General features: G+C 49.0%; 2 protein-coding genes across 2 annotated transcripts in view; both read left to right on the top strand.

Moving 5' to 3' along the window:
* SEPT8 (septin 8) overlaps positions 1–8,444 on the top strand; it is a 27,354-nt gene extending 18,910 nt beyond the window's left edge. The window contains exons 9-10 of the mRNA XM_010001220.1: positions 6,994–7,275; positions 8,370–8,444. Coding sequence (XP_009999522.1) covers positions 6,994–7,159 — 166 coding nt within the window. The 3' untranslated portion in view covers positions 7,160–7,275; positions 8,370–8,444. The remainder of the gene's footprint in view (positions 1–6,993; positions 7,276–8,369) is intronic.
* Positions 8,445–12,218: 3,774 nt separating this feature from the next.
* KIF3A (kinesin family member 3A) overlaps positions 12,219–13,668 on the top strand; it is a 25,965-nt gene continuing 24,515 nt past the window's right edge. The window contains exon 1 of the mRNA XM_010001239.1: positions 12,219–12,242. Coding sequence (XP_009999541.1) covers positions 12,219–12,242 — 24 coding nt within the window. The remainder of the gene's footprint in view (positions 12,243–13,668) is intronic.

Below are 13,668 nucleotides of genomic sequence, written 5' to 3'. Positions count from 1 at the left end.
CCAAATTTGTGTGGGGGGGTTTTTTTTTTTTTTGTTGGTTTTTTTTTTTTCCTTTTTTTTTTTTTTTTTTACTTTCAATTCTTTCCACTCACTTTGTACTTTATTTTTGTTTCCTTTTATTAAATCTCACATGTACTTTGAGTTTTTGTGGTGTCCTTTATTTGGCAGTGTGGGTCTCTGTTGAAATAATAATGTTTAATGATTGAAGCTCACCAGTCACAGGGTGTCTTGTGGCTACTGGGAACACTCAAAATTTAAACTAGCTGGTTAATTAACAATTAGCTAGTCATACAGTGTCCTGAAATCTGTACAACCTAATCTGTAACCTGGGGAGAAATTCTAAGGTGCTAATTTAAATGCTGTCTCTGTTTGGGCAAAAGTAGCCTTCAGGCTTCTTGGTACATCCCCTCTGTGGGATCTGGTGACTGAGCAGGGTGATTTACCAGCAGTTTTGCTGGTGTAAAGATGCCCAAAGAGGTGATTTAAGGGTAGGAAGTAAAGGGAGTGGTGATAGTATCCTGATGGTACTTCCAAGCCAAATGGTTTCCCTGGAGAAGCACATCATAGGCTTAGACCAAGCCAAAAAACCCAGCACACTTTGTTGGTTTGGGGTTCTTTCTTTTCAGGGAGCTGAAGCTTTTCTTGAGGGCCTGTTGGTGGTGGCTGTGCTGTGGGACAGAGCAGCAGGGGCTGCAACACTCGCTTCACTTGCAGCATCTCTGGGCTTGACGTGTGTGAGATCAGTGCTGCCAGGGAGTGGGGCTTGGCTGGTGTGTGGTGTGTGCTGAGCTGGTGCTTCTGGTGGGAGCCTGTTCTGCAGCCCCAGTTTCAAGAACAAAACCCTGTAGGTGACACTGGCTGCTTTCTGGGTCCCCTCAGGAAGGTGAGGATGGTCTGGGGCTGCTCTTGGGTTGTGTGTGGGACCTCTGCTCTTTGCAGTTAATAAGGGCAGAGGCAGCTCTGGTCACCTTATGCGCCTGTTTGCATCCACCTCCTCAGCAGGCTGGGGTGGTCCTCCAGCTGTAGGGCTGGGCAGTTTGGATGCTCTAGGTCCAGCAGAGAGAGCTGCCCAGGGCAGTGCTGGGAGCTGGGGTGACAGCACTGAGTGCAGGGGAAGCCTGAGCCTGCAGGGGCTTAGAGCTGTTGCTTGAGCTTGTTGCAGTTTTGAAGGATAAGCCTTAGTGTGGGGACTTAGCAGTTGATACCAAGTGGTTTGTATGAAATGTTTTACAACCTTTTCCATCCCAATGCCAAATGTAGGAGGCCAGAGAAGCAAGAGTCCGTTCAGGTACATAAGAATTAACTGGGAAAAGAAGGTGGCAGAGCAGCTGTGCCACGTGAGGGATTCAGGATAACAAACATGGAGCAGTGTTTTTCCACAGGAGTGGTGTTCAAATAATATATTGATATTTGTGTAAAGCTCTAGAGATGCTCACGAGGGAATGGAAAATGCAAAGTGTTGTTCCAAAAGCAGCGAGGCTGGAACTGTCCCATGTTCTGCAGCTCTCCCACTGAAATCTGGTGACCAAGGCCCTCGGACCTGGTGATGCTTTCTGTTAGCAGGCAATTCAAACCTGGCCTCATCTCCTTGTCCTGGGCTGCTTGGTAAGAGCTGTGTAGCCAAGAGGGACAGAGCAAAGCCACCAGCCTGGGCTGGTGCTGGCCGGGCAGGAGAAGGCTCCGCACCTCTCCCCATCCTGTGTCCCCGCAGCATGTGGCTTCTCAGATCTTTCCTGTGAGAAGTCCTTCCTCATTAAAACCTTAATCAGTCCTCTGATTACCAGTTCCAAACAGGATCTTGGCAGCTGTGAGAGCTCCTCCCACTTGTGATGGTTTCAACTCAGCCATCTGTCCCCAGTCCCGCGCTCCCGAGCAGCGCACGCTGCGTCGGTGCTTTCACCTTTCATGCTGTCTTTACTTAATGTAAATAATTGAAACCTAAATACTGATTCTCTTTTGTTCTTTCTGTAGCTTTTTTAGTCTTCCCAGTGCGTGCTCCATAACATCAGGAAGATATGTTAATTAGAAGATTTATTAAGGCCAAAACATCTCATGCAGAAGAAATTAATTGGTGCTTTCACCTTTAAGCTTGCAATATATTGCACAGAAGAGATTGTGTAGCAAGGACTAAGCTGCACCGTGCCTTTTGATTGGGAAAAGTTGGCTTGATCAGGTTTTTTGATAAAGCTGAAATCTAAGCTACTTGCCAAAAGCTAACTTGCTGAGGAAGGCTGCTGCATGGCTGGCACTAACCCCTGTGCACCTCCGGGCCAGAGCCCGTGCGGGGCAGTGAACACTGACCCAGCCTGCAGGGCGGTGGGGACAGGGCTGGGTCAGGGGGACATCTCAGCTTGCTGCTTCAGCTGCTGCTCTGCGGGGTCCTCGGGGGTCCTCTTCTCTGATCTGGGTTTGGGGTGTAACTGCAGAACCTCCTAACATCCCTGACCTCCCAGCCGGGTTCTCACGGCTCTGAGCAGTAACTCTTCTGTCTGGCTTTTTTCTGTAGACTTACAGGCCTGATAACCAAAATCCCCCAAACCCTGCTTGTTTCCTTCTCCTCGGGCTGCAGCCACGTGCCTCACAAGGTAACTCCCTGCCCACCTCCCTGGTACTCAGGTAACCCCCCTGGGCCAGGCCAGGCTCCAGCACCTTCTGCTGGGATGTGGTGGGGGAGAATGGAACCATCTGAAAGGACAACTGAATGTTGAATGTTAATGAGGGGAAATGGTTTAAAGCTGGAGACTCGGTGCTCCTGGTTGTGAGTTCTGTCTTTGTAACAGACTGACTTCCCTTGGCACGAGTACTTGTTTAAAGGAAAAAGAGGAAAGAAAGCAGGTGATGTCTGTGTCCAGCTGAACTTCACACAGGAACAGGGAGAGGCCCCAGTTGATCTTCGTTTAAAACAGCCTTGTAAATGCATCTCAGGAATGACCTGCTTGTACCAAAGTTGGGTTTAATAAAAACAAAACTGACTTGTTTAACAAACATCTGTTAAAACCACCTTTGTATGCTGGTTATATTCACACAGTGTATCCCAAGCCATGCTGCTCCCTGTTATCCCAGTTTCCCCCTGCTAGCCCCATTCCCCTCTATATCTGTTTGATGTGGGGTGTCCCCTGTGCACCCTAGCAGCCTCCCTCCCTATGGGCTGCTGCTTCCCATGGGAACCAGCAGAAAACCAGCCCTTGGGATGAGTTTTGAAGGAAGCTTGTGTCCTGTCCCCCCACCTTGTGCTGGGTGGTGTGACAGGAGTGGGACAAGATCTGGCTGTGGGAAGTGGGGTGTGGGACAGGAGCCCACGGAGGCTCCTGCTGAGCAGACTGGTCTCCATCACCACCCCAGAGTCCTTCAGGTGGAGGGAGGATGGTGGAGAGGCACTGACTGCCCCAGGCAGCTCCTGTCCTGGGGTGCTGTTGTACAGGACATTCGCTGAAACCTGCAGCTGCCCTTGACATAACCTGGAAGCAAATCTGGGTGAGTAACAGGGATGTGGTCGTTCCTAACCAAGGTAGGAGCACACAGGTAAGCAGCACCCTTAGCCTGCCCAGGCCTAGTCATGAGTGTTTGCTCCTTTATCGTGACTCCAGCCCTGGGATAGGTGGGCAGAGAGGACTCGTGCTGCCAGAGGAGCAGCAGGATATCCTGGGGGAGCAGGCATGCTCCGGAGTTCCTGTTCCCATCCTAGTATGGCATCTTGCACCCCGACTGGGAACACAGGACCCTGATGGGCCTTTCAGCACTGACTGCAGAATTAACCCCCTGGTAATGTACACTTTGGGAGGCTGATCATGCAGCTCTGCAGAGGTTTTGAAAAGCAGGTTTGTTCATGGTTTTCAATGTGTCTTCCAGCTTATGGGCAAGGAACGATGTGCACAGGCTGAGCTGGGGGAGAAAACATGAGCTGTGGTGGTTGTGGTCTAATATTACAGCATGTTCATTGCTGTGTGTAGGATTGTTCTGCTGGTGTTCCTCTGAGTAGCACAGCTGGTGAAGATGCTTGAGATAGGGCAAAGGGAAGGGTGGAAAGCAGAACCAGCCACGTGCCCCAGCTTCCTGCAGGGACCTGTGTAGGGTTTGGGTTGGGCTCTTCAGGGAGCACACCAAGAACCCGCAGACCAAGCTTCTTCTATTGAATGAAACCTACAAAAGACAACCTGCCTCCTTCTAAAAGTCAGGCAGTCAGGATACAGCTTGTGCTGGAAAAGGAAGGTGCTGCACTGGTGGGAAGAACAGCCCTCCCATGAACCCACAGCCTTCCCTGTGGTACGTGGGCAGAGTGACCAAACACTTCCCAGCACAGCACAGCTGCCCAGCCCTGGCTGTGCAGGCACCTCGTCAGCCTCCTCTGATCTGAAATCAGGCAGCAAGTCCTGCTCCTGTGGCATCCCCTGGCCAGGGCAGAGCTTCCCCTGCAGCACAGTGTCCACAGGCTGTGGCAGCTGGGAGCTGCCTCCCGGGACCCCCCCGAGCTCTCACCGCGGCTTCACGTCACGTCTGCTCACAGGGGCCATTTGCACCAAGTCTGATCCTGCCTGTGTCTCTGGAGCACTTGGGCACTGCTTTCTCCCTGCTGGGAAAAGAACAGCAAGGCTTTCTCCCTGCACTTGGACAAAGCCCACTCTGTTCTCGGTGCCAGTTCTGGCAAATGTCAAACTGGAGAAACCAGTGACCAGAGCTGCTCAGGACGTCAGTCCTGCACAGCTTGGCATTCAGGAACTCCTCTTCTACAAGGTAAGATGATGAGCAAGGGAAAGAAGGCCAGAAGCTTTCCTCCTGTGCTGGTGAGTGCTGCTGCTAAGCAGCATGAGGGTCTCCTTGCTCCTCTCTCATTCCTGTCCCCTCTTTATTTTCCCTGTGTCATGACATGAGACACCTGCTCAGCATTTAGCTTGTGCTGGTCCATACAAAACCTTTCCTGTTCTGTGGCAGGACTTGCAGGTGTGGTGGTGGTGTCCATCCAGTGCTGTCTGGATTACACCTTCACTCTAGGATAACAATCACCTGAAAATGCTGGCCCTATTCTCTAAAACAAAACCGTAGAAATTAAGAAAACACACATTCTTTAAAGTTCTTTTCAAGTAAGACTGGTTTTTGAAGGTGAAATAGGGGTTCAAACTGCTGTTTGTAGTTTGCAAAACTGCTTTGCTGGGGAGGTGAGCAGCTAATTCAAACTAATGTGGTAGTGGTAGGGAATTAATGAAAGTCATTTTGTATTGTCCAGGCTGGTAAGACAGAACAAATGTAAAACTCCCCAGATAGCACGTGCTGGTTGGTGAAAGCCCAAGGCAATGGTGATTGTGGCCAAGAAGTGATTTCCCAGAGCTTGTAGGAACTAGGTCTTTAATGCCTTAACCAGGAAGGGGACAAACAGCACAGCCCTGGGTTCCAGGATAAGGTTCTTCATCTTCTCACTACTAAATCAAAACCTTGGCACCTGAGAACGGCTGGTAGGGAGCCAGCAGTGGGAGCTGCCCCTTCCTCAACAGCAGCTCCTGTTCCCTCTCCCATGGGGCAAGTCAGATTAGCTCTAATAAGGGAACAATGGAGGGAGCTGGATGAAAGGCTCAGCCTGGCACTGCATCACAGCTGGGTTAAAAATAACCTCGGAGGCATCTGGTTTTCTCTGCCAGCGTGGTCCCTGAGTTGTAGGATTGTCACCAAGTCCCTCCTCTCCTGTATTTACAAGATGCTAAAAGCTGAGGGCCAGCACACCCTGCTTGGGAAGGACATGGAAAAAAAAGGAAAGATGTTGTCACTATACTCTGAAAAACACAGCAGCACTTCTGCTCTGTTGTGTCAGCTGCTCTGTTCACTGGCACCTACTGGTTCTGCAGTTCCTGCTCCAAGGCAGTAATTCTCTAGGAATTCTGACCAGTCCCTTCCAGGTGGCTGTAAGGGAGGACACGAGGAGCTGCCTTCTTCAGCCCTCAGCTGAGGGCATGAGCCACCCACCTTCACCCTCCCACCACTCACTCCCTCATCCTCACTGTGCAGGTGTCTGAATCCATCCCAGTACTCCTGTCTCTGGTGTCATTGGGAATTGGGGCTGTAGTGGGTGTGAAAGGTGCTGAACTGGGGATGGTTATAGCAACCCTCAACCTCACATGATGGGAATTCTTTAGTCCAGAAGGGCTGAGGTGGGGTTGCCTTGCCTGGGAAGGGCCCTGGATGGCTTGACTGGTGGCACAGAAAATACAAAGAGCATTGAGGGGCTGCAAGCACGTTAGTTCTTGGTCCACAAGCTCTTTTCAGTGGATGAATTCAGAGCTGCTGACCCCTAAGGAAAGATGCAGATTTTTGTGTAAGTTCATGGTAAATTATTTTCTCTTCTGGCCACTGCTCCTGTAACTCTGTAATTAGGGGGAGGGCAGGGCCAGGCTGGATGGGATGTCTCAGCAGATGCTATCAGCAATATGCATTTTGGCCCTGCTGCAACACACCTCACCAGGAGCTCCTGAGCTGTGACACAACAGGTGGGCAAACAGGAGGTGATAACTGCCAGGAGGGACAGCAGGAGGCCAGGTTATTTCAGGGACATTCAAGACCACCCAATGGGTCGATGGCAAACTGACAGCCTGGGTCTTTAGCCTTCTAGGGGTACTCTCTTGAGAGGCATGTGTCCCATGAGACTGGAGAAAAGCTTTAAAACCAAAACAAAATGCACTTGCTTTTGGTGTCTCTCATTAGAAGCCAGAGTGGTTACATTTCAAAAGCAATGTAACTGTACTTAGAAGTTTTTGCAGTGTCCAGTGGGAGGCTGGGGACCCAGCTGAGGCCAAGTAATCTGGAAACCTCCTTTCCCTGCATTTTTCTTCCCTCTTTTGTTAGTACCAGCAAGGTCTGCAGCAAAGAACATGGACACAGTCTTCTTGGAAGGCTTCTCAACTGCAATGTTGGTTGTTCCACACACATGTGCTTTATTAACTTCTTGGTGTCCTGGTCTCAAGATCTGTGACCAAAGGCCATTTTGCTTCCTACCTGTGCTTTTTTTAGCAGATCAGTAATAGCAGGAAACCACTCAGGAGTCAGCCTCTCCAGCTCTAAGGTGATGATCACCAAGGCCAGCGTGGAGCCCCTGAGCTGCAGCAGTTGGTGGCAGGCCATCCAGTGCTGCAGCTGTTTGGTCAAGAATGCGACGTGGAGGGAAGGATTCCTCTGAGGGAGGCCATGTAGTAGATGGGGCCAGTTGGACATCACCATGGCATGGAACTGGAGAGAAGAGGAAGTGTATATATATATATGTATATAAACATATATATATATATAAAAGCAGAGGTCAGTGAACTTTGTTTTCATGTATTATCAACCAGGACAGACTAATTTCCTCTCATGTCAGGAAACCTAAAAGGGTTTTCCCCCTCCCTGCTTTTTCTTTTTTTTCTCTTGTGTGTGTTTTGTGTTTGTACTTGCCAACCATTGAACTGGGTTGTTATTATTTTTGAGCTTATAATGAATGTAAAAGGTCTGTGTTTCCTAACAACTTCTGAAGTTTCTGCTTTACCCAGATTGTGATCCAGGAGATCCAGTTCAGGCCAGCAGATACACATAGAGTAAGACCAGTCCTAATGACTGCACTCAGAGTTCTCTGGGGAAACAAGCACCTAGGAAAGGCCATTTTCACAATCAGAAGCCTAAAATGGCTTAATATTTGCACATAACCTTAAAAAAGGGATCCAAGATGTGTTTGTATCACATGATCTTTGCCTTACTAGCACACAATCCTTTCTCGAAGACAAAGTTTTATTGTTTCTATCAAATGTTGAATAACTGCAGTGTGAGCTCAGTGCCAGGTTGGGGAAGGCTCATTGTCTAAAACAAAGGGGGATCATTAGTGGAATGAGAAGGAAAATGGTTTAAGGGAAAAAAAAACCCAACACCTGTGTGTGAAATGTAGCAAAACTGACAGCTTTCTATGTACAGTATGAATAGAGTGGAAATAGGTAGAAATATTTTTGCAGTGTGTATTTAAAAACAAACAAAAAAGGCATATAGTTGTGCATTATAAGAGTCTTTTTAATGTCCATTTTAGTTACCCTTTGAAGATGGAAATACCTTTTTTTTAACAAAATGAAAGATTTTAAATAGCAGAAAATTAAAATAATAGTAATAATAAGAAAATTAATCACTGTACCATTCTTAAAAGACTTGTAGATAGCCAAGAACAGGGAGTTCACAAAGCACCTTGGGAAGGATGTGTGTGTGTGTGTGTGTGCATCTGTGTTTTCTAGTCTGATTTGATAAGGAGCTGTTTCTTTTAAAGGCAAAAACGATTGCAAAACTTAGTGCTTACGATGTGTAAGAAATCCATTGGTGTTGCTGTGTAAAGATCCCAGTGAAGCTTACCTAGTATAACTCTTGCCATTCTCAAGATCTCAGCTGGAGGGTGTTTACAGCCACTCTGCACTGCCAGCACCTCCACCCATGGTATTACCTGTACAAAAAAAGTTAAAACCAATAAAAATAAAGCCTCCACCGTCCTACCCAGCGCTGTGTGTGCTTCTCTGTGCTGCAGAGGGATCTGACAGGCTTATGCACGTGCCAAGGTGATGAGCAGAATGGTGGTTCAGGAGACACTGTCCTGGATAACCCTAGAGCCTGGTCCCTGCTCTGCTGGGCACCTCCCGGGTCACCCGGGGTCTCCTTCCTGCTGCATCTCTGGGGCATAGTCCCTGCTGCCACCCTTATTATCTTTGTTGCCCTGAGAAGGGCACCTGTGAGCCTGGCTCACAGGGCCTCTGGGGTTGCCTCTTCCTGTGGCCAACCACTCAGCTTCTCCTTTTGGGCTGAGGGGAAAAGAAGAACCTCAGTGTGACACGTCCTAGGAAGGCTACAAAGAGCATGTTGCTGCAGCAGAAGCTGCTGAAGAGACATGCATGTCTGACTCCCTCCTCCTAGGTTATCAGAACAGAATGAAGGAAGAGGAGGAAGACACTCTGAAATGCTTTTGGCTGATGCTTGTCAGTGTCTGAAGAAGTCTATCAGGGCACTTCTCCCATGAGAGATCATCTGTCATCTCACACAGGTAGCTGCTGATTTTACATGACTCACCTGAGTCACTTCCTCACCAGGTTCAGAAACCAGTTTTGACTCCAAGCAAGTTCATCTATTTTAAGCTTCCTCTGAAGAGCCTCTGCTGGGTCTCACCTACCCCACCCTCCCAGGACCCACTGGAGCAGAATTCCAGCTCTGATGCTGTGCACAAGCACTGTGACTGTCCCCCCAGACTAAGCTTTACTGTGAGCTGTGGATTCTGGAGGGGGGAGAGAGGCTGAAGGGCAGGAGGAGGAGAAACCCATCCAACATGAGTCCTTCATCCATAAAGGCCACGATTCCTCCAAACAATGATGAAAAAGACTGAAAATGTTACTGTCACTACTCAAGGTGGACAAGTTTACACTTCCTGATTACACCCAAGTTGTTGAAAGACCTGGAAATTCATACAACTTGAGCACAAGAGGTGAATTTAGTGTGTTTAAAATTAAACATACAGGCCTCATCTTCTTCATTGGTTTTTGCTGGAAGGACAAGGCAGGAAATTTTTATGCCCTGGAGATATTTTAATTGGGCCTGAAGGGAGAGGAAGAAAACACTGAATCAGGAAGATAAAGAGTCACGGGGGAAATAATTGTCATTCCATGACAGATGGTCAAGTTTCAAACTTCTCATGGAAGTTACAGTTGCTTGTGAATTAGTTTAGCTGCAGAGAGATTCCTCTGAAGCTGGAAACAGCAAGGAGATCCAAAGTGAAGCAAAACAAATACTCCTCCTGGTGCAGTTTTTATTCATGTATCCCACAATTTTTAGACTATGCAAAGCCACAGAATTTACAATGCAAATTATTCCTCTTCTCAGCTGAGATATTAATTAGAATGCTTTGGCAAACCCCAGTCTCAATCTGAATAGAACTGAGAGCTGCAAGGCTCAGTTCAACTCATAACTCTGCTGTTGCTTCCACAGCAGAAAAAACTGGGCCCACAGTTTGGTTAAAAATAGTGGTTTCAAAACAAAAATATTGAAAGCAACAATGCAAATGTTTTCTGTTTAGCAGAGACAACCAGATTACAATGAGTTCTTTGTACTTATCACAGCATTTGGACTGCAAGTCACACAAACACTTCTACAGAGGACTGTAAATCAGTGGAACCTTGTCAAACACTCCAGTTTATACATCTGTGCTTCTATATCTATGTTTATATATCTATGCTTAAAAGCTTTCTGCTTAAGACCCTGACTGCTCCCTGAATCTGCTGCCAAACATAGCACCTGCTTTGGGCATAACCTGATTACATGCTCCTTTCAGCCCCAATCAGTCATCTAGCCAGGAAAAAGCTGACAGAGATTCTGTCTTTACTGATGCCAATACCCTGTTACGGATGCTGTGGTAGCAAAGGCAAAGGTTTCAGGGTGCAGCTGGAACCCAGAGCTTATTTCTACAACCCAGAGAACTGCTTTATTGTAACAAGACAGAGAGATACCTGTGCCCTGAGGGGAGAAAAGATAGAAGAAAAATACGGTTGGTGCCGTAATTATTTTGTTAAGGTATCTCCAAAGGAAAACTCCAATCGTTCTAAGTGCTCTAATTAACATTTCAGGTATCTGGAGGCTTGAAATGAAGAAGGTTGCTGGCTGTGTCTGCCAGCTGGGGGTAAGGGCAAATTTGGGAGGAGTTTAAAGCACCCATCTGTGCTGCCCACCCAGTCAGGCTCTGGCTGTGCTCACAAGGGCCTGGTGCTGGAATTTACTGGAGCTGGGAATGGGGCAGCACCCAGTCCTCCCCTCACAGAGCTGAACGGAGCTCTTACCAACAAGGTGCTGAGTGTGCTCATTATTTATCCTTCTGGAGAAGACTGAGGCTTCTGCTCAGCCCGTGCCTCACCCATCCTCCACGGGCAGAGAGAACCTGGAGTCAGGAGCAGGTTTTGCTTTGCTCTGCAAGATTATTTTTTTTTCTCAACAGCTCTTCAATTGGCTCAGCCTTGGGACCACAGAAGCCAGTTTTATGACTCCCCCAAGGCAACAGGTACTCAGTTTTGTCTTTCTTACATCTTATTTGAAGGTGCACCCAGGAGAGAGGAAGAGCTTTACCCTGCTGCCATTGCAATGGCACACGAGACCCAGGGCATGTATTTGAATGCTGATGTAGGAGATCTAAACGGGCTGAGCAGCTACAGACACTTTGTTTACCACTATTTTGTTTAATACTATTCACCACATTATCAGTTTCACTGTTTTGCTTTATTTGGTAGTAAAAACTCTTGGTAAAAAAGCAGCATTTCCATACTTGCAAAAACAGAGACAAGACTGCCAGGGCACTTGTGTGCAGACTTCCCTGGCTCTGACAGGCTGACAGAAGCAGCTGAGTGTAGCTGTTCCCATTGTACACAGAGGCCATCAAGTGTTGTAGCTTCCTAAGGCAGCAGATGACTTGCTTTAGCAGCCAGGAATGGGGCTGGGTTTCTGTCAGGCCTTAGTGAATTCACTTTTCTCCCATCTGAATAGATGGGACTCAAAGGTGGTGTTGAGCAAAAATAAAGTGAGGTGTTTATGGGATAATTCCTTCAGGGTGAGATTCTGGAAAACTGGCACTTTCCAAATCCAAGTCTCTCTGGCTAAGGCATTTTCCAGAAATGAGGCAAGTTTTGAGCTTTGTGGAGGTCCAGGACAATTCATGGCAAGTCTTTGAGCCAGTTTCCCTGATGGGAGCTGCTGTCAAAACCAAGAAAAGAATGACAAAGCAACAAGCACCCCAGCTCCTTGTGCCGGGCAGAATTTCCTCTCCTGGTGCCTTTCCTGTGCTGAGAAGGAAGGAGCAGCCACATGACTTGTCTGTTTGCAGACAGAGCAATCCTGTCACCCACTTTCCCCGAGGGGGGAAGCTCATGATGCAAGAAAACATGTCAGATGGCTGGACAACAGTGCAGTGGAGCTGCTCTTCTCCCGGGCTGTGTGATCTCTACCTTGTCTCACACTTCCAGCTCTCTCCATGTGCGCAGCTATTCAGTTGCAAAACCCTTATCACCCGATTCCAAGTTTCCGGCAAATCCAGGTCTATTGTTCCCAAACAAAAAGCTCGAAGATGACTGTTCTTAGGAGGTTTGTTAATTCCCAGTTAAGAGTTCTCCTCCAAGCAGCCTCATCTTTCTGGGCTGCTGCTGAAGGATTGCACAACAGCAGGACAGGAACCACCACTCTCCGGCCTCAGCAGGTATTTACATGAGATGAACATCTCTGAACGACACCATGTAAGAACCAAGCAGTGAGAACTCAGTGAAACTGAGTATTTCAGTGCTTACATTTGGGTGTCTCTTCAACAGCAGGGGAAAAAAAAGTATCAGATATAAAATTCCTGGTTTTCTTTGCGAAGAAGGGGGGGCTGCAGGCTCCCCCACGTTTTCTGGAAGCTCACACCATTATCTCTACAGCTCAATTAAAAGCCCTGAAGTGACATGAATCCTCTGGAAACTGCTCTGCACCCCTAAAGCTGACACCCTGCCTTGGGCTTTCACTATGTCAGAGCATCCCAACCCGGCTGCCTGGAGAGGGCTGGAAAAGACCCACCTGCCCAGTTTGATGCACTGAGAAGTTTCATCCTTCTAGGGGGTAAAAAAAGGGAAAAAAAAATGCTCTGTGTAAAAAAATTTTCCCAATGTCCAGTCTAAACCTCCCCTGTTGCAGCCTGAAGCCATTCCCTCTGGTTCTGTTGCTAATTACCTGTGAGAAGAGACCAGCACCAGCCTCTCTACAGTGACCTTTCAGGCGGTTGTACAGACTGATGAGGTCTCCCCTCAAGGTGAAGTTCTGCTGCGGTGAAAAACGTGGTGACGTCCAGCACAGCCCCCAGATCCACCCCTACCCCTCTCCTGGTGTCAGGTATTGCCTCCACAAACGGACTGCCCCTTCTCCTTGGCACGGCCCTGGCCAAAACACCCTTTTGCTGCATCCCTACCGTTCCCAACACCAGCAGTTTTCCTTCCAGACGCTGGAAAGGAGCCTTTTCTTTATGTTCCAAGGAGCACACGAGCCCTGTCCCCTCCCGGGGCGGGGCTGCTCTGCCAGCACCCACGTTTCACCCCGCGTTTGCCTCCAGCCCTTGCCCCCTCCAGCTCTTCTCCTCAGCTCCCTCCTTGGCTCTGCCTTCCCTTTGTTATTCTCACCCAACATTTTCCGCGGGCAGCTGGTTCCAATACTTGATGCCAAAGCTCTCCTTGCTCCCCAGCTTTGCCTGCCCACGCACAGGCCTCCCTCCTTCCTCACCAGCCCTTCGGGTGACACATTTTCGGGTGCCAAGTGACTCCATCACCCCACCAATCCCTGCACGCAGTAACGCTGGGGCAACGGATCAACAGCCCAGTGTTTGCTGGACACCCTGTCCGGGAGCGCCCTGACTCACCGGGTCCTGCTCTGCTCCCTGCCATCCCTGGGCCTGCTCCCGGCCCTGCAACACACCGGGGACAGACCAGGGACGCCTCTGGAAGCCCCATTCCTGTCCGCGTTCCTGCTGCTGCCTGCGGCCCTCTGGGAAGAACACAGAGCAACCGTGTGGGGGTGCTGGGGTGCCTGGCGCTCACTGCCGGGCACCCGGGATACCTGAGGGGCAGCGGCAAAGGCCTGGCAGGCCCGGCAGGCCCGGCCCGAGCCCCGCGCCGTTCCCATGGCAACGCCCCGCCC

This window comes from Chaetura pelagica, unplaced genomic scaffold (genome assembly GCF_000747805.2).
Source record: "Chaetura pelagica isolate M959 unplaced genomic scaffold, ChaPel_1.0 scaffold177, whole genome shotgun sequence".
Lineage (NCBI taxonomy): Eukaryota > Metazoa > Chordata > Aves > Apodiformes > Apodidae > Chaetura > Chaetura pelagica.
Note: the sequence above shows the minus strand (reverse complement) of the source record. Positions and strands in the feature narration are given on the sequence as shown.